Source organism: Gouania willdenowi, chromosome 10 (genome assembly GCF_900634775.1).
Source record: "Gouania willdenowi chromosome 10, fGouWil2.1, whole genome shotgun sequence".
In the NCBI taxonomy this organism is placed as follows: Eukaryota; Metazoa; Chordata; class Actinopteri; order Blenniiformes; family Gobiesocidae; genus Gouania; species Gouania willdenowi.
In genome coordinates, this window is record NC_041053.1 from 13,720,013 (window position 1) to 13,739,830 (window position 19,818).

Consider the following 19,818-nt stretch of genomic DNA (forward strand, 5'->3'; position numbering starts at 1 on the left):
TATACACTTTATTATGATGATTGTGTTTTTTTATGCAGAAAGCTTAGCTTCTCGTTCAGGGAGTGATGGTTTGTTTTGGATGTACTGGTAATAAATTGCATCTGAAGTTACTCACAATGAGCTCTATTCTCCCATGTGCGTAAGTCCTTTTCCTCGTGCGCGTTTCTAACCCTGGAATAAGCACTAGAAATATGGACTTAGTTACATTTGAAGCCACACGGACTCGTGCGTCATGCAGCAGCAGCTGTGATCACTCAGCTGCTGCTGCGCAATTAATTAAAACTCTGACATATGCAGACTTCTGTCCACGTTGGTCACAGTGAGTCAACTATTTTCATACTATGTCCAACGTAAAATCACAGTTTGATCCACTACAGAGTGAAACAAGCTGTCATATGCAGATGATGATGGACCACAAACTGTTCCCACAAATATTTTAATGAGGCACAGCTCAGGTTGCTTTAAACAATTTATATTTAAAACTGCGTATTATGGAAGCCAATAGTTCTGTTTCACTGCAAACATCCCTCTGTATTAAAGCAGGACGCTCTGCGGCCGAGTTATTTCCTCATATTTTCAGCTCATCTAACTCTGTCATGCTTTACAGCGATGATTATTCTGATGATGATGATGATGATGATGATGATGATGATGATGATGATCAAGGAGAGAGATTTTAACTGTGACTCGGACAGAAGAATGCAGCTGATCCTCAGTCACACTGCAATAATCTGATCAATGATCTGATCAAATCAACCTGTTACATTGTTTATCAACAAAGGCCTTTAAAATTAAAAGTGTACTTTATCATTTTCACAGATCTCATTGACATTTACAAGCATTGGGAAAACTCCATGTTCTGTGATTTATAACCAGCCCAAAAAAATGACATCACCGCCTCCTTTTCTTCAGCCCGCCTTCATTCACAGACTACGCGGTTTTGCTCTACTTACGCACGGTGGGCGTGTCAGGAACCTGGACCGGAGAATACACGTAGGAGAGAAGCGCGTAACTGCGGGCGCGCAAAAAAGTGCTTGCGTCCATTTATGAGTACTTTTACTTCTACTTGAATAATTATATTATGAAGTAACAGTACTTTTACTTGGGTAAAATTACGTATGTACTGCTGCCAGGACACACTTGTAAAAGAGATTTTTAATCTCAATGTGACATAAAGGCTAATGAATGAATGAAGTACTGTTGTTGTTTACTCGACCCATCACTGGTTTCAGCCTGTGTTTCTGTGGATGTCGTTGCACATGCGTGAACTGTGAACAAAACAAAAGTTTTTTTGTTTTGTTTTCTTTGCAGGAACGTGACCGTCTGTTGATGTGTAAAAAGAAAGGAAGAAAACCTCTCAAACTGTCAAAAGTGAGTATTTCATGATGTGTGTGTTTGCACAATGGAGCATAACCTAGCAACCAAAGCTGCAGACGACAGATCCATCAGTGCGTTGTGTGTAAAGTTGTGTGTGTGTGTGTGTGTGTTTAATTGGGCTCAGGGGGCCATAATGACATCTTCTCTCCTACTGCGAGCATCATGCTGGGAATGGGAACATACATAACATGGAACACACAGCTTTTAAAAGCATTCGTTTTTGTTGTTGGTTTAAATCAAGGGTTCTCAGCTGGTCTCACCCCGGGACACACATTTTGCCACGGTCATTAAATCGCAACCCAGAATTTTAGAATTCAACAAACCCTATTTGGTTTTTTAAAAATATCTGTTGAAAACACTAACACAGTATATAATCTTTTTTTAAAAACATAAATCTGTGCAACAGACATTTCACTGCATGCCTGTTAAAAGATACATTTTTTTCAAAATCAAATGCAAGTCCAACATGAAAGACTTTAAGTATTTATTTATTTTTGACCAGCTTTCCTGCAACCCACCCAGTACATGTCCATGACACACTTTTGGGTCCCGTCCCACCAGTTGAGAATTTCTGGTTTAGAAGAAAGTGAGTACTTCTATGGAATTAGGTTTTCTAGCATGGTTTGAAAAGAATAATAGCTCCTGTGTGTGTGCGTCGTTGCATCTTTGCTTTCACACTCCTTTGGGATGTTTAATCCTGTGTGATGTTGCTAAGAGGAGGAGGCGTGGCCTCTTTTCTTCCACTTCTCCTCCTGCAGGCTGATTGATAGCATGGAAGGTTAGACTCAGGTTCAGAGTCGTACTCGCAAACCTTTCCGCGCTTTAACAGAAGGAGTTTTTAAAGCAGTGGCAAAGAAAAGCTCCACTCTCTGGGCTTTGGCTGCTACCGTAGCTTGATCTTCACTCAATTCTGTTTTTTTTCCCTTTTGTGTGGGGATGCACAAGGACCATCCTGCCTTTGTAGATTCCTCATAGATTCATCTGAGTGTGTTTGTTTTTAAGTGTGTGGAATTATGACTGAGTACTTCCTCCTCATCCTCTACTTCTCTGCCTTCATTTGTCTGTGTGCTCTGGTCTGCCTTTACTTTTCTGGTTGCCAGGAGATGACTTATAAACATGACGGTAAGGACTGTGAGGGTTTGGGAGTATGTATGGTTGAATTAAGATTAGGGCTGGGACTTTATCGTGTTAATTGCGATTAATTAATTATAGAAAATTGTTCATCGTTTTTAATTGTTCTTTACTTATTTTCTGTCTTAACCCTCTGGAGCCTAAGGCGTTTTTGCTGTTTTTTCACTGCGCTTGATTTTACCTTTATATTTCATATAAGGAAATCCTTAAACCTTGCATGTTTGGTATCATTTTTTTCAGGAGAACCTCCCAAATGTGATTCTGAAGTATTTTCTTTAATATGGCATACTGTATTAACACAGTGGACCTAAAACCACTATGAAAACTCAAATTTGAGTGAGAAAAAGTTAGGTTTTTTTATTATAAAAGTCACAAACATTTTTAACGAATCATTTTTATTCCTTGTATAGCAAATCTAAACTATATATTTCAAAAACTTATATATAGATAAATAAAAAAAAAACACTTATTTATAGCTATTTACAGTGAAATGCAAGCAATGTCTCGGGCAATATGTATAACTATTTACAAAAAAGGTATGAATCACAAATACAGGGAAAGACAAATGATTTGCGCCTCATTGTGTTGATATAAAACAATAAACGAATATACTAGACACTACACTACACTCCATTCTCACTCACTACACACTAACTAGTCAAATTACAGTAATAATCGCAATTATCTCAAATCTTTCAACTCAACCCCTCTTTCTCTGTCTCTGTTTACTTGTCTCTTGAAAACAAAATGCCCGCTGTATGTGGACATTTTGATTGGACAATGGCATTCTTCTTCTCAACCAATAGAAAAAAGCTATCATGTGACATTTCAGCGTTGTTCAAACTTGCTGCACAACACTTTCGCTTTAGTTTTAGAAGCGCTCTGCAGTGGTCTTTCTGCACGGAGCCTGCCCTGACAGCTGAAGAAAATGTCACAGAAAAACACGAGCACATAACTCTACTTTTATTTGGCCTATCAACATGATTTAAAGACTGGTTTGTAGTTTGACATCCGCACTTTCGACATGGGCTTTGCTGCTATTGGCTCTTTAAAATGATCATGTGATCAGGACGCACCAGCGTGTCCGTCGGCCCCAGAGGGTTAAAGGCCAGATTTCCATAATGTAGAAAACTAGATACAATCTAAGAATGCTTAGAAAGGAACCTGCATGTTATCTGCTTTATTTGAAATGGGGAACGTTTCAGCGCATTCAAAATTTTATGTTTCAATAAGTGTTTTCACGTTTGAATAGATCTGTGCTTTCTGATTGTGTTGCGTTTTGTAAACATGTGAATACTATAGGTCCTAACACAGAGCCTTGTGGAACTCCTTCATCAGTTTTGCTGTGGTCTCTCTTAATGTTCTGCTTTGGTATGGGACTTTAACCCATTAAATGCGATTCATTTATTACAGAAAAATAACGCGATTAATCGCATTTCTTTTTTGCGCTCCAACCAGCGTGGAACCAGACAATTTCAAACTAAACTCGTCGGCTTTATCAGTTGTTCTGTTTATTATATGCCACAGATATTCAGACTATTTTACTGTTCAGCTTCCACATCTCTGGAATGTTCTGCACTAAGTGCTATTTTTTTATTTTAATACAAAAACACATTTGTTTTAGAAAGTTCGGAAAAGCATAAATATAGCTTAGGTAAGTTTAAGTTTGTGCTTTGTGAACAATGCAATCATAATATTCTTTATTCATATTGCACATTATGTTTGCACTCATTGATGAAAATAATAAACACTATTTATTGTTTTCATTGATTCAGTCATATACCCAAATCCTTTTAAAACGTTGCTTCTCGTATCAAATATTGTTAGGCGATTCATTTAGATTGTTATTTAATTGAGATTAATTAATTACAAAGTCTCTAAATAATTAGATTAAAATAATTTAATTGAGTCTCACCACTAATTAAGATACGTCATGACGCGTACAATGCATTTAAATATTCAAACTTTGTGTTAACTTAGCTTCAGAATGCAATTCTAGGGTGATTTGTCTGTCTAAAGTTGTGTTCCACCCTCTCTCCTCTGTGCAGAGCCATGTTGTGGAGACATATTTTGGATTTGACGAGGAATCGATCGACTCCGAGACATCGTCCCTGACCTCTTATAACACCGACCTGACGGACCGCACGCCGGCTACCCCGGAGGAGGATTTGGAAGAGGTGTAAATCACGTGTTTGCTTCCTGACAAAAAAAGAAACAGAAACACACAGGGACAGGAAACGGGAGATGGAGCATTTAAGTATGTTGTTTGTCTTTTAATGTGGCAGTGCGTTTCCCGTGAGGAGGCGGAGCTTCGTTTTCGTCAGCTCACCAGAGAGTATCAGGCCCTGCAGCGAGCCTACGCCCTCCTGCAGGAGCAGACCGGAGGAACTCTGGACGCTGAGCGGGAAGCCAGGGTTTGTATCCAGTGCTTCTCAAAGTGTGTGGCGTGGCCCACTAGTGGGGAATGGAGTTATGACAGGTGGGGCTCGACAAAAGGGGACATTTTTGATTATTAACACTAAACAAAATGCCTACACACAAAGAAAGTACTAATGAGAAGCTTAAAAATGTAGCAGAAATGAAAAGAGCATTAAATGATTAGACTGCATTTGATATGCGACTGGGAAACAAATGTAATGTCCAACTAAAGTGCAAGAATAATGATTTATGTCAGCAACGTTTTCTTTATAATTTTGTCACGGATTGCAATGTTTCATTAGTTCCTGTGTTTTTCATCACTTTTTATGAGTTTTGTTTTTAAAATAATGATTAATGAATTGACTTTTTTAAATTAATGTCTTTTTTTTCTCAGTAATTTAAAAGAAAAATCTATGAATAATGAAATTGCTTTTAAACTCCCTGAAATCGTGCCAAAAATGCTCAATACAATTAATTGAGTTAACTATTATAATTAATTTATACTAATATATATATTTACTATTTCACACGATGCACGATATTGGCTTTTTGGCCAATATCGATAACCAATTTCGATCCCGATATTTTTCTCCATGCACATTATTGCAGAGATCATCTAGTTTCTGTAGTGGAAATTACTTACAGAATTATTTGGCAGACTCTTTATCACGCCGGCAAATGTAGACATAAGACGAAGCTGAATTGTTCAATTCAATTCAACTTTATTTGTATAGCGCAATTTACAACAAAGTCATCTCAATGAGCTTATATATATATATGCATATAACTTATTATAAAGTTGACGAATCTCTTCCCGTTTATTGGTAATCTAACAGTGACTACAAGGTCTGTAAATGTGACTGTTCACAGACGAGCCCATGTCCGCTCTAGTGGTTACAATATATTATGATTCAGTCCTAGTGATGATGTCACATAACTAATCATTCCTTGTGCAAAATAAGAAAATAATGATTCATGTCTGCATGTGAAGTGCAGCGGTTACTTGTTCCATGTTTGTTCAATATGTTTGAAAATGTGTTATTTGGAGGTAATGGGCACAGGTGAAAGTTCACCTTTGTTCAAACTGCTGTAATCCAATCAAACATTCAGACTCTGACTGATGAATTACAATTATGGCGTAATTATAATTGTAATTTTAAAAACCTTTTGCTGTCGTATATGTAATTAAATTGTAATTGAGTTTAGATAATTTACTTTGTAATTGGAATTGTCATGAAACTTCTATAAAGATTGTCAATTATGATTCAACACAAAACTGTTGAAACCTATAAAAAACCTATATTTTCATTGATTACAAAGCTTAATAAGGTAATCAATAGAAAGGAAAGAAATTAGATGATAGACATTTGTTTTTAGTGTATTTTGCACATGATTTAGGACCAGTTATCTAATTTCCCTAATTGTAATTTATTTGTTAAGCTAACATGAGAGGAAGTTTAACTTTTATTAGGTTATTTATTTAATTCTCAGTAATTGTGAATTGAAAATTAGTAATTGAGAACCTAATTATAATTGACTTTTTGACGATAACAAATAATTGTAATAGAAAAAATGCTGGTCACTGTAATTGTAATTGAATGTGGGTAATTGAAAATGTAATTGTAACTGCAAAATGTAATGGAATCCAACCCTGACTGACCTTGTGTTGTGCAGACACGGGAGCAGCTGCAGCAGGAGCTCAGCAGCTGCCAGGCTAAGGTGGTGGACCTGGAGAAGGCTCTGGCTGAGAGGGGTCAGGTAATGAAGGACAGGAGGTGGTCTCTGGCTGCTGTGCTGCATGTGTGTGTGGCTGCTCTGCTCTGCTGGCGTTTAACGGAACAGCTCTGCACCTCAGTCCTGCATGTTTAACGTCACCACAGCTCTCTGCATGCATGGCCTTCTTCACCCTATGAGCTTCCTGTCTGTGGTCGGTGTTTCTCACCTTTTTATACACTGTATATGTATAAAAGCTGTCCCAAAATGATTAAATGTACATTTTCAAGTGTTAATGTAAAATAGTTAATCCGAAGCAGAGCCAAATGTCTGTGGAGAAAAGGCATCAATGGTAATATAATGAGAACCTTTCTGTTTTATGGGTCAATGATGTGACACCTAAATATTTTGTCCAACTGCATGTATTTGAGTTGAAAAGGTTTGAATGGGTCATTTCAACACATGGCCCACGTACTTCTGTCTCAAAAAAATCTGATTTGGTCCAAAATTTAAAAAAAGTTGCATAAAGAAAAGATGTTTTACATCCCAGGACGAAGTATTCTTTAGATTATAAATTCAAACAGGAATCAGATTTTTTTTTTTTTTTTTTTTACATTCCCACATGCAGCTATAGGCCAATGGTAAGAGTAAAAAAAGTCTATATATATATATATATGTGTGTGTGTGTGACTAATCATTAGTGATGTGAACAGTCTATGTTCATAGCTCAGAGCTGATTAAATTACAGGGAGCTGAGGCATATGCTAAGTTGTTTACTGAAGGCCCAAACATGTTCCATGTAGGTGGAGCTGTATTAATACACCACATTTCAGTTTTCTATGCAGTGTAATTTTTTTAGACATTAGAAGCTAAATATGGAAGAAAATAAGGACACACAAAAAAGCGACACATACCCCCCTCACTAAATTGGCCATAACGCAAAGAGTATTCATCCGATCAAGCAAAAAATGTACATTGTGCCTATTGAATAATTACAGAGAAATTGGTACAAATTTCTGAATTTTTTGAGACTGAAGTGCTGAAAATTTGTTGAAATGACATGGAATGACCCTGGTGTCTTATTTAAAACCAAAACCTGTGACATTTGTTTTCACATGTTGTCTAAAAGAACAGAGGTCAAAGGTCAGACAGGCAGAAGCAAAAACTTCTGTTTTATTTGTAATAAAACGTAGGAAATTGATTTTTTGTGCGTGGAATGTCCTGAAAATGTGTTGAAATGACATGGAATGACCCAAATGCATGAGCAAAAAATACCAAATATGTAGTAACTTAGTATAAATGTGCTCATTTTAATTTAAAAAAAAAAAGAAATTTTAATGTTACTTACTAAATTACTTCTTTATTCTGTTATTGAAAGTGTCTAAACATCACTGTCTGACCATGACTGCTGTTTTGGAAAAAATATTTCAAAATCTGTTCAAACATTTTTTTCCAGATTTTAGTTATATTATATGGTTCTGTATAATATTTCAAAGTATTTCTATTTTTATTTCCATATTCTATAACAGTTCATGCAAACCTTGCCCGATGTACTCATTTTATGAAATATCATGCTGTGAAAATCCTTCTACGTCATTATATCACCACTATGCTTTGATCCCTGCATGTATGCTGTTCAAACGGGTCGTGATCTGAATGCCTTCTGTCATCCTGAATGCAGTGGATGCATCAGGATGACTTTGTTATGTCACGCATGAACTCCTTTTCTCTGCAACAATAAACTCATACTGCTGCCATTCTGTTCCTGTCTTTTTGTGTCCGTTTATATTGGCATCGCTCTGATCCCGATGGAGGATGTTATTTATTCGCTTCCCCTGGAGTGGATCCACGCTGCGCTGATGTCTCGTTTGCTTGTTGTTATGACAGGATTCTAAGTGGGTGGAGGAGAAGCAGTTCTTACTCCGGACCAACCAGGAGCTGCATGAGAAGGTAGTGTGTGTTGCATTTAAATCTCCGGCTTAGGGTTTGTCACAGTAGGAAGGAGATGAAACATGATACTCAAATAGTACAGTAGGCTGAACAATTTTGGAAAATAATCTAATTGCGATTATTTTTCCTCAACGTCGCGATTGCGATTTAATATGCAATTATTTTTTCAAGGGCCTCTTGTCATGTACAGTATTTTTCAATGAACACAACCAATAAATCAATCTGTTTCATAATAAACCATTTCGGATGTATTTAAACTTTAAATAAATATAAAATATACATTTTAAAGCACAGATTACAACATTAAAGCAAACACATCTGTGGCTTTACCTCTTCAACATATCTAACTAACTTCACGTTTCATGAAACATGTGGACTGCACTTCTTAAACACTCTGAACTCAACAGGACAGGACAAGAAAACTTTGCGATTAGAAAGTTGCATTTTATGATATCGCGATAATATCGAAAATGCAATTAAACGTTCAGTCCTAGTATGTAACATATTTACACATATATGCTACAGATGAAGAAGAAGAATAGTTGTGTACATTTTGAATAATCTCACTTAAAAAGATGTTTTTGTTTGGTATATTAGAACAAATATTAAAGTGGTTTTTTTATGCTTGTATGAACTAAATACAATCAATAGAAGATGCAGCAGTAACTAAAGAGTAACTAAAACCTGAGGCTATGGCAGATGTGCGTCTAGGTTGGAAAAATCCTCATTGTGTGCAAATTGTGAAAGAAAGAGATTGACGATAACTGGAACTTTGCAGCCTCCGCTACCACCTCAATGCTAAACATGTAGCAGCTAGCACAGACAGCTAGTGCAGACACTCGGACAGTGCTAGCTCCAACATGCTGCGAGCACGCCGTGTCTCTAATCCACACTGGACAAGATTCAGAGCCAAAATCATTAAGTCCATGACTGACAAATGAACATAGTCAGTGGATGAATATTATTATGAGGAGAGAAAAAGCAACAAGCTTGTTCAATAATTGTATTGCTCATAAAAGTGTTCTTACTGCTTATGATATGCTAACTTAAAGCACATCATATGGACCTGATGTTTTATTTCATTTGTATATTCTGTTATTTGGAGATTGAAAAAATTAAACATCAATATCCCCCGATGGTAAAAACTAAAGGTGTCAGCAGCCCTTTGTCTCAAATACAGAGGAATTCATGGTAAATGGCTACGCCTGCATCTGTTCAAGTCTGTTAAAAACAAATGATCTTATATAGCCACTTTTTTAAATCAATATTTTGATCTGCCACAATAATGTAATTAATTTAAATGAAAATACCTCAAGTTGAGGGCGTTTCTCAGCAATTCTTTGGTTGATAGGGATGGTCGGCGATGTGTCACAACCCGGTCATGACTGTGACAGCTCAGTGAAAACAAACCATTGTCAGCACTGGTCAGTGGAGTCAAGGCCGCCCCATACTGCTGCACAGGCTGTAATATCACCAACTTTATCATTGTACTAGTCGTTAGAGCTACTATCTTTACCAGGGAGCAAATATTCATTCCTGGTTATTGTTTTCCTGAGTTTTATTGGGCTTTATTTACTGGCAAGTAGTTCCTACTACATTCTGCCAGTCGGCAGCATGGCTTAGAAACCATTTACACAATTTGTGCCAGAAATAATTATAAATATCAATATTTGCTATCGACCAGTACAATGATAAACTTATATTACTGCCTGTGAGAAGGAGTGTTGATGCAAGAGAGTTCTCTCGCTTTGATACTGCTTTTCCCATTGGTTTTCAAAAGTGCTCAGATCTCTGAAAAGACATGGTCCCCCAGAGTGCGTTGTTCCCGGGTAGAGTCCTAATTGCGCTAGAGACCCTGGAAGTCAGGGGAGTGGGGAAGTATAGAAGATCTCTCGCTTTTGCAGGGTTTCCATTGACGGTATCGGTTTCCATTGAGCACTAACCTGACATGCACAAATGCCAGACTTGCACTTTTTTGCTAGCATCCTCACGAGATCGCCGACAAAATTCAATGGTGGCCAAATGCTCCCTCTCTGTGCGTGAGTTGATGACTCTACGCTGTGATGACTCCTTGACTCAATCCGTGTCTGCTTTGTGCTTACGTCACATTTTCAGAGCAGGGCTGTTTATTTGGAACCTTAACAAATGAGGTACTACAAAAAGCAGTACCAGGTACCACGGAGGAGGTACCTTTCCCCAGTGGAAACGCGCAAAAAGAAAGTAGAGTAGATTCCGCCAGTGGAAACTGCTTCTCCTACCGGTTTGTAAAAGTGCTCAGATTGGGCCGAAAGTGGCATCAGCGTAATGCCCTGTCTCCTTGAATTTGAATATGTGTAATATGAACAATATAAACACGAAAGATCCCTGGACAATAATGACAAACGCTGTTAAGTTGGAAATATCAACAGGCCGACCGAGCTTGTTGATGTTTTTACACCATTCGACCTATGAGCCCCCCCACCCCAGGTCCAAGAGTGTGAAAAGGCTCATTAGATTAATTACAGAGCATAATCAGTTAATCGCTCCACTGTTTTTATTTTTTGTTTTGTTTGTGCTATTTGTTCACCTGTGGTGTGTTTGTGTGCAGATGTGCGTCCTGCTGCAGACTGAGTCGCGGTTACGCTCTGAGGTCCAGGACGCACGAGACCAGAACGAGCTGCTGGAGTTCCGAGTGCTCGAGCTGGAAGTAAGAGACTGCAGTAACTTCAAAGTGCCGCCAGAGGGCGACAACAACAGCTTCAACTCCAGACTCACTACCTACATACAGTGACACGCCCTCTGTGTCTCATTGTCCACGTGTTTTTGTTGAGAAGAATAGACTTTTATTTTTTAATAAATAATAATAAAATGTATTTAAGTTCATCATTCACTCCACCCTCATTCCTTTGGCTTGTTTCTTTTTTGTTTTTATGTTGGTTTTTTTTGCACGTGACACCTCCTTTTTGTTACATACACATCATATAAAACCTGCTTTGAATCTTGCTAGGGTGTTTTTTTTTTTTTTTGTTATTACAAAACAGTTACTATAAACACATTTTGAATAAGTAAAAAGTTATACCAGCAAAAAATGTTGACTCTTAACTCCATTAGGCCCGCTGTCTTTATGTCGTCTCCAGTTAGCCATGTGATCCAAGATTGTCCATTTAATGCACATAGAATTTAATGGTTTTAATGGCAAAAATATTTTTGAAATGATTCAAACTAAAACAAATTATAATTATTAAAAAAAAATAGATTTTGAATTAGATTTGAACTTTGAATAATTTAATAGCAAAACAATTGTAAACAATAATGTTTCAAAGTTATGGAAAAACATTTAGATACATTGTCGTATTACTTTTTAAAAATGATAAATAGTCGAATATGGGAATGTGATTTAGTTTTTTTATTTATGTATTTCTATTTTTTCCTATATATTTAATGTTTTTTGTTTTTGTTTTTTTTTTTAATAAAAATATATTTCTGTAAACAGAACTTTAATCAATATATAATAAAACTTAAAGCATCCTTTTGATTAATTTTCTTAACTTTATTTTTGGTTTCAAAGCCTGATTCAGGGGTTTTATCATTTTTATTAATCGTGGGATTTAAAGGATTAAAAACATTTCAAAAGTTTATTTGACAACTATTATAGACTTATGGTTATGAAGGCTCTGGTGTCACCAACCACCGTGTATCGTGCTGCTGTGTCTGTAAAGTCTACATGAGGAGGAAACGCCACATCTTGAGTTCCAGCATGTATCTTCATTATTTGAAATCCCATTTAAAATCTTAAGTTTCCGCCTTCCTCACTTTGGCAGATCCCGACCCATATTTCAGTGTCATGTGAGTAAAACTCCTCTCCCTCCCATTTTGGATACTCAATATGCCTTTCACTGCTCACGTGATCACATTGAAAAGTTTATTTTAATGATTTACATCCAATCATTGTTCATACACGTGAGGATTCAGACTGATGTGTCATGGTTTTGTGTAGGAAAGGGAGCGCAGGTCTCCTGCTCTAAACCTGCACATGTCAGCATTCCCTGAGAACAGCAGCAGTGCTCTGCAGACTTACTGCCACCAGGAAGGAGTCAAGGTAAAACACACACACACAACACTTATTGTCACTTTGAAAGCTGTGTTACAGACTCACTGCATGGTGTGACCTTTTTCTAGGATGTAATCATTCCTGATCTGATGAAGAAGCTGGATATTCTGGGCGATAATGGGGTTAGTTTAAAAGAAAACAAAAACAAACTTAGGTCAGTGAGTCAACGACTGGGAGGAATTAGATTGTGTTTTTATATATTTTCTAGAATCTGAGAAATGAAGAGCAGGTTGCTGTGATCCAGGCTGGGACAGTGATCTCCCTCTGTGAAAAGGTAAGCAGACCGTCAACATTATTTCAGGATGTAATTGTATATATTTTACACATAAATACAGTCTAAGCCAGTGTTTCACAAAGGCAGTGGCTATCCGTACGGTTGGCGTATCAATAAACCAACATTCTATCCTTATGCAGCGCCCCTCATTGGCCAGTTTAGGTCACGTTATATGGTCAGTCATTGGCCAGTTTAGGTCAAGTGACTAAGATCAAACCTAACCGTAAACTTAACCCTAACCCAAAAAAATGTTGCGATATAGGGTTATACCCTAAACCTGACCCAAACCCTAACCCAAAGATGCTACGTACTTTGGTAAAAATATGAATAGCACCACCAGGGGTTGTCCGTACGGCAACCGTACAAATAGACACTTTCTTTCTCAAATGGGGGTACGTGATGGTGCTACAGGGGCTACTTGAGAGAGAAAGAGTGGAAAATTAACGGGAACACTTTAAGTTTTATTCATACAGGGTGACATTACGCTGTCATTATTATGACATGACACCTGTCATTAGTATTATAAGGTGTCATGAAGGCTGTTTTTAAGGGTTGTTCATTACCCAAATCCTAACCCTACCCAACTACAAGCAGGGTTAGGAATTGGGTAATGAATAACCCTTAATAATGCCAACAACCTAGCCCAAAAATGCCAACATAGCTCCAAAGGTGTCATAATTTTGCGAACAACACTTAATAACAGCCTTGGCCCCTTATTCATGCTAATGAAGATAACAACAGTGCAATGTCAGCCTTATGTATACAAATTCAAGTAAACTGTTACCAAATTAACAAATTCAATCATTAAAAATATGGGAATTGAGAATGACAAGAAAGATAAAAACTATAGAAATAAATCTATTCAGGAGGCACTGAATACTGCGTGTTTAATTCCAATTATTTACAAAATGAAATACTTTAAAATGTGTGTCACTCATTCATGTCATCATTATGCTCTATAGTTGTTTTTTCATCATATTTTAGGCAAGCTGTTGTAGTCCAACAAAGGGGGTACTTGGATTCAGAAATAAGAAAAAGGGTGTACTTGAGCCAAAAAATATGCTATATAATGAATATTTAGCTGTTTTTTACACTTCTGTAGTGGCTGAAGCAGATCGATAACACTGAGGCTGCTCTCACTCAGAAGATGATCGACCTGGAAAACGACAAGGTATGTTTGGGTAACACTTTAATCACATTGATATAACACAGTCTGTGAAGTATAGAAGGAACTAAGGGTGTAAGAAAAAAATAGCAATATAGTGCGTGCGATTATTGTATCAATCCAAAAAATCTCCAAATTGATTTTTTTAATCTTGTTTTTTAACAAAAAAAAAAACATTTATTACGCTAAAAGTGCGTTCACCTCGAAGACGACTGTGGCTTCCAGCGACTCAATCCCGAGTCCTGAGTTGCTGGAAGTCGCTCAAAGTTGAAAAATGTCAACATTTTAAGCAACTTCGAGTGATGCTGTGTCGCAACAAGCAATGAGTTTCTCCCTACGCCACTCCCCCGTTCTTCACTGTTTGTAGAGCTGGAGGCTGCACGGAGAGGGCTGTACACTAGGGGTTGAACAACTTTATCATTTTAAAAGTCGATTTTATGTGCATAGTTGAGTCGACTAGTCAATGACGTCATCAAGAGCCGAAGACGATGCTCACGGGGTGGTGGCCGAGTGACATCCTTCAGTGAAGGAAGCCGAAACTACCGTAAAAACAGCCCAAACAAAGTCCAAACGCCCGTCTCTGAGGAAGCCTCGGTGTTCTTGGGTTTACTTAGATTCTATAGCATGTCCTGTGTCCCAGGGGCTGGCGGTCGTCCGTCTTCCCCCGCTAACAGAGCCTCCGACCTGCGCTGCTGATTTTTTCCAGATCTTCCTAATACACAGACATGTTACCACTACAACTAACGTTCCTACCAGTTGCAGTGTGAGCTCAGGTTTAGGAGGCTGACGATCAACACCGTTTGTCAGTGTTGAGCGACACTAAAGCAGGGAATCATTATGGGTCTGTTATTAAGGCCAAGAAAGAGGTATAAAACATTAAAAGTGAGGCAAATCGCACACCTACCGATCAGAGAATCAACGGGTGCATGCAGGCCCGGTAGAGGGCAACAGGAGTGCACAAGCCAGGTAGTGGGAGGAGCACAAACCAGTAAGGAATGAGAAATGCTTGATGTTGTGATGCCTTCCATGCAGGGGCACTAGGACCTTCGTTTGCTGTGGGCAAAAGTCAGGTACTGCGACTTGTCGACATCACGTGGACAAAGTCGTGAGACAACACTAAAGTCGACTAGCTGACTAGTCGACTAGTTTGTTCAACCCCTACTCTACACTTCTTCAACTAACTGGGGGCAAAATGAAAGTGGCATACACCTTGAATAATACTTTTAAATTCTTAGTATATTTTGAGTGACCTCACCCTCCAGTAACTCCGTAAGTACAATTGGCGCTGTCTATGATAAGTGCTGTTAACGTACGACCGGAGAAGAAGTGCAGCCTCCTGCTCCACAGACACATACAATGTTGTGTCGCAGGAGCGATGAAGCGACCAAAAAGTTCTTCAAGCGACTCATCACGGGTGATTTAAGCGACTATAGTCGGTGAAGTTGCGTTCGGTGTGTATGCACCTTAACATATGCATAGCGCGTAAACGTTTGGTCACTAGTAGGTGTCAGTGAATCACATCAGGCCTTGATAAACTACCTCAATGCAATTTAGCTTGGAAGTTTTAAAAAAATAAAAAATTAAGAACCTAACAGAACCAGAATCTTTTGTAGAAGCAAAAGTTAAACTTTTTTTTAAAAAAAATGTAAATTGACAGTTTGACAAACTTGCCACTTGTTTTTAATATTTGTACTTGAAAATGACATTGTATTTCATAGCATTTTGCACTTGTAGTTATTGATATCGTGATATATCGCAATGTCTATTGTTGTATTGTTCAGGATGTATCGTATTTTGATAGGCAAATCGTGAATCGTATTGCATCGTCAGATTCATGTTAATGCACACCCCTAGAGGTAACTAATGAAACACTAATGCTGCTGTTGGATTAAACCACACCTCGCTCTGCGTTCACATGCTGTTATTATTTATTATAGGAGCTGTTCAGTAAGCAGAAGGGCTTCCTCGAAGAAGAGTTGGACTACAGGAAGCAGGCCTTGGACCAGGCCTACATGGTACAAAGCAGTAGTCAGCGTGTAAATACTGTAAATATTACTGTACACAGAGTAAAGGGGTAAGAACAGGACACATATTCATTCAAAGCTTCATGAATCATCACAAACGATCCATGATGGTGTACTTTGTCACGTTGTGCGGGGGATACTGCATCTTACAGAAATCTGAACTGTGGTAATATCCTCTTTAAATTATATCTTCTCTAATTGTACTTTTAGAGTTGACCAAACTCTGTCTTTCATTCTATGATAAAAAATATGAAACATGAAGACATATAAAAAGCTGATTAAAGGAGACTTTGATTAACTTGCTAAATTTTCAGTTTTTAACAGTTTTATTTCTGGTAGGGATTATTTATCAGCTTTCTTAAGAAATATTTTTATCGAATAAACAAAATTGAATAGTAGGACTCGCCACTTGAACCTCTAACTGTTTTCTTTTGTCAATCTTGTTTTTAACTCTCCTATTATCCTCACACATTTTACCCTTGGGGTCAAATTGACCCCAGAGGAACATTAATGCGTACAATATGTGTTCAATCCAATTAAACTTTGTCTATACAGCGCGAATTACAATAGTCATCTTGAAGCACTATCAAAATATGAAATTCTTAAGGAAAAAGAAAAAACCCAACAAATCCCGTTCAGCACAAAATATCATCATGATAAATTTATGCTTAATAAATTTCACTCATCAAATTATAAAAAGTCATGAAATATGAAGCAAAAAAAAAGTTCACTATTATTTTTGAATGATTAACATAAATGGGGTCAAATTGACCCCAAGGATAATAGGAGGGTTGAGAAATTGGGAGTAATAAAAGTTGTGGTTATGTAGAGCAACAGTTAGATGTTCAACAATAAATAAGATGCAAAAGAACAGAATAGCTGAGTATTTAGTGTTTCACATTTCTGCCATGGTCACAGCAGTGTATGTTTGTGTGCTTGTAAATCTTGTCTGTGTGTGGTTGCATGTATGTATCTGCATGTGCATGTACATATGTGCGTGTGTGTGTGTGTGCGTGTGGCTGGCTGTGCAGAGGATCGAGGAGCTGGAGGCCACGCTGTATAGCGCTCTGCAACAGGAGCAGCCGGCATGCCGCCAGGTGGCTGAGTCGCTGACAGACAGGCAGAGGGAGGAGCTGAGGCTTGCCGTGGACAAGCTGCGGCGGCAGATTCTCAGGCAGAGCCGCCAGTTTGACAGTCAGATCTTACAGGAGCGCATGGAGCTCCTACAGCAGGCTCAGCAGGTAAGACTCAGAACAAAGTCAGCCCTACAGTCCAGTCCTCCCTGACCTCTGACCCCACACGTGCTCTGACAAAGATGCAGTATCCCTGTGCCTGCTCCCTGTAGTCCTCATGGTAAAGCAACAGTCCACAGATACAGAGGATGTGTGTCTGTGTCTGTGTGCGTGCGTGCGTATGGGGGCTGGATCTATTCTAAATTAATGCGCAGCAGTCTATCGCACATGTACCTGCCTACCTAACTTGCACTAAACTTACCTAATTAAAGTAGTTAGGTGTAGTGGCAGATGTGGCATGAGTGAAGCTACAGCGGTCAGGCGCGCTTCACTATCTAGCATCGTCTGCGTGACATGTAAACATTAAAAAAATGCTAGGTTTGTACACGCGTACAGGTCAGTAAGCTTGTATGAGTGTTGAATTTGGGGGGTGGATCCAAAGAACAGAATGGATCCACCCCCCATATTCAACACTCACACAAGCTTACTGACCTGCACGCGCATACGTGCCTAACAGTTTTTAAAAAAATATATTTATGTTTGTTAGGTGTCATCTCGGTGTGGCGTATCTGTGTGCATACACTTTAAAGTGTGGCGTAGGTGTGGTGTCTGCAAACGTGTTAACACGTCTGCAAGCACACATGCGAATGTGACTTGTGCATTGTGCCCGTGTATCCATTCTAAGTCTATAGAAAATGTAGATGTAATGTCAGATGTTGGTTAGATTGCAGATGCAGGGTATAAGTTTGATTATGCGTTCGATGGACTGGTGTGCATTAATTTAGAATGGATCCACCCCCCATAGCGTGCGTTTGTGTGTGTGCGTGTGTATGTGTCATTGTAGTTTGTATCAACCCTCTCCTTCAGTACCCCTTCTCTCTGAAACCCTCAGTTGTTTCATAATTATCATGACTTGTGCAGTTGTTCATTAACTACATCTCATTCACAAACTCCTTTAACTGTATTATCTGCAGCTTATTGAGTCTCCCTCTAAATGTGCGTTCACACTGAACTTGACTTCAGCGACTCTGAGTTAAGTTCAAAGAACTTATCTCATTTAGGTGTTACCAATTGAAACAATTCAATTAAAGGAGCATCGGGCAGGATTTGTGAAAAAATAAACATTTATTGGTTAATGAAGCGTTTTAAACCAAAGAGAATGATTCCACACATATGTCTACCTATTGCCTTGAACAGATTGTGTGATACATTTTGTACTGCTGTTTGTGACGTCAAATGACGCTGATGACGGTTCGGAAACGCGGCCCGCTACCGTAAATGCAGAATGAGAAGAAGACGGCTTGGAGAATGAAAGAAGACAAGCACAGTGGACTAAACTACTGTTTGGTTTCACAGATGTACGCAGAGGCATGTGCAGTAAACGGTCACATGAAAGGCGAGTAAATAAATAACCGTGTCACAGTTGGAGAGGCGGATCGAGCCGCATATTCTTGTCCGAGTCCGAACCTCATTTTTTTCCTCAAAGAATCGATATATTTACTTTTGTTTTAGTGGTGGTACCCATTTTATTAACAAACAACTGTTTATGTCAACGTCAGAGGTGCAGTGCAGATGGCTAGTTACATTAACCATCGTGGTGTCACTATGGAGTCTGATTTCTTGATCCTGCTTTATGCTCTTTTAAGTTGGTCCAACTATTTAGTTTTTTCAAAATGTCTCAGAGTCCTTAACCAACACACGTCATAGGTCTGAACCTAATGTTTGACATTCAGGATTTAAAGACTGATTCAAGGTTTTAGATTTGGAGAAACTAACCACTGATGTCTTTGCTTTGCAGAGAATTCGAGAGCTGGAGGACAGGATTGATTTGCAAAAGAGACTAATAAAAGAAATCGAGGAAAAGGTATACACTGGCTTCTGTGATCTTCAAGAACAAGAGGAATAAGAAATGTTAATAAAAAGACTAAATTCATTCTCTGTTGGTTTTTTCCCTCTCTCCCTTTTGTGTTCCTTTAGTTTTTGTTCCTCTTCTTGTTTTTCTCTTTAGCATTTATTCTTTGGCCTTAGAGAAAAGGACTGTGAACCCACTTCAGGTACTTCTGTTAATGTATGAGGGGATTTGGGAACATAGTGTTGACACTTTTCTGATGAAGACATTTTTTCACATTTGTGTCTCGTTGCCAGGTGTTGAGGAGCTGTGGAGCAGAACGTGGTCGAAACAAATCCTTTTTTTATGCATTTGTACACAGTTAAACAAACCTGATGGCCTTTTTTGATACAATCGCACTTTTGCAGAAGATTGCTATGAAGAATTCAAACCTCTTTGAGAGTTTTTATAGATCACCAGATACTCCTGAGAGAGAAAAAAAGATGTATTTATGATGAACATCCTCTTAAACCTGAGACTTATCAATAGGAGTAAACACATGGATTTACCACAAAGGAAACTATGAATGGGAGGATTTACGACAAGGCTCAGTCTC

General features: G+C 38.3%; 1 protein-coding gene across 4 annotated transcripts in view; it reads left to right on the top strand.

Annotated features, from left to right (window-relative positions):
- The window catches only part of jakmip1 (janus kinase and microtubule interacting protein 1), a 46,328-nt gene extending 26,669 nt beyond the window's left edge, over window positions 1-19,659 (top strand). For 3 of the 4 annotated variants that reach the window (XM_028458870.1, XM_028458871.1, XM_028458872.1), the window contains 15 exons: window positions 1,312-1,371; window positions 4,557-4,685; window positions 4,794-4,922; window positions 6,601-6,684; window positions 8,527-8,589; window positions 11,177-11,275; window positions 12,566-12,667; window positions 12,748-12,801; window positions 12,888-12,953; window positions 14,056-14,124; window positions 16,056-16,133; window positions 17,174-17,383; window positions 19,173-19,238; window positions 19,352-19,428; window positions 19,520-19,659. In XM_028458870.1, the coding sequence (XP_028314671.1) occupies window positions 1,312-1,371; window positions 4,557-4,685; window positions 4,794-4,922; window positions 6,601-6,684; window positions 8,527-8,589; window positions 11,177-11,275; window positions 12,566-12,667; window positions 12,748-12,801; window positions 12,888-12,953; window positions 14,056-14,124; window positions 16,056-16,133; window positions 17,174-17,383; window positions 19,173-19,238; window positions 19,352-19,402 (1,260 nt within the window). In that variant the 3' untranslated portion in view covers window positions 19,403-19,428; window positions 19,520-19,659. The remainder of the gene's footprint in view (window positions 1-1,311; window positions 1,372-4,556; window positions 4,686-4,793; window positions 4,923-6,600; window positions 6,685-8,526; window positions 8,590-11,176; window positions 11,276-12,565; window positions 12,668-12,747; window positions 12,802-12,887; window positions 12,954-14,055; window positions 14,125-16,055; window positions 16,134-17,173; window positions 17,384-19,172; window positions 19,239-19,351; window positions 19,429-19,519) is intronic. The other variant, XM_028458873.1, reaches the window with a different exon arrangement.
- Window positions 19,660-19,818: the final 159 nt, after the last annotated feature.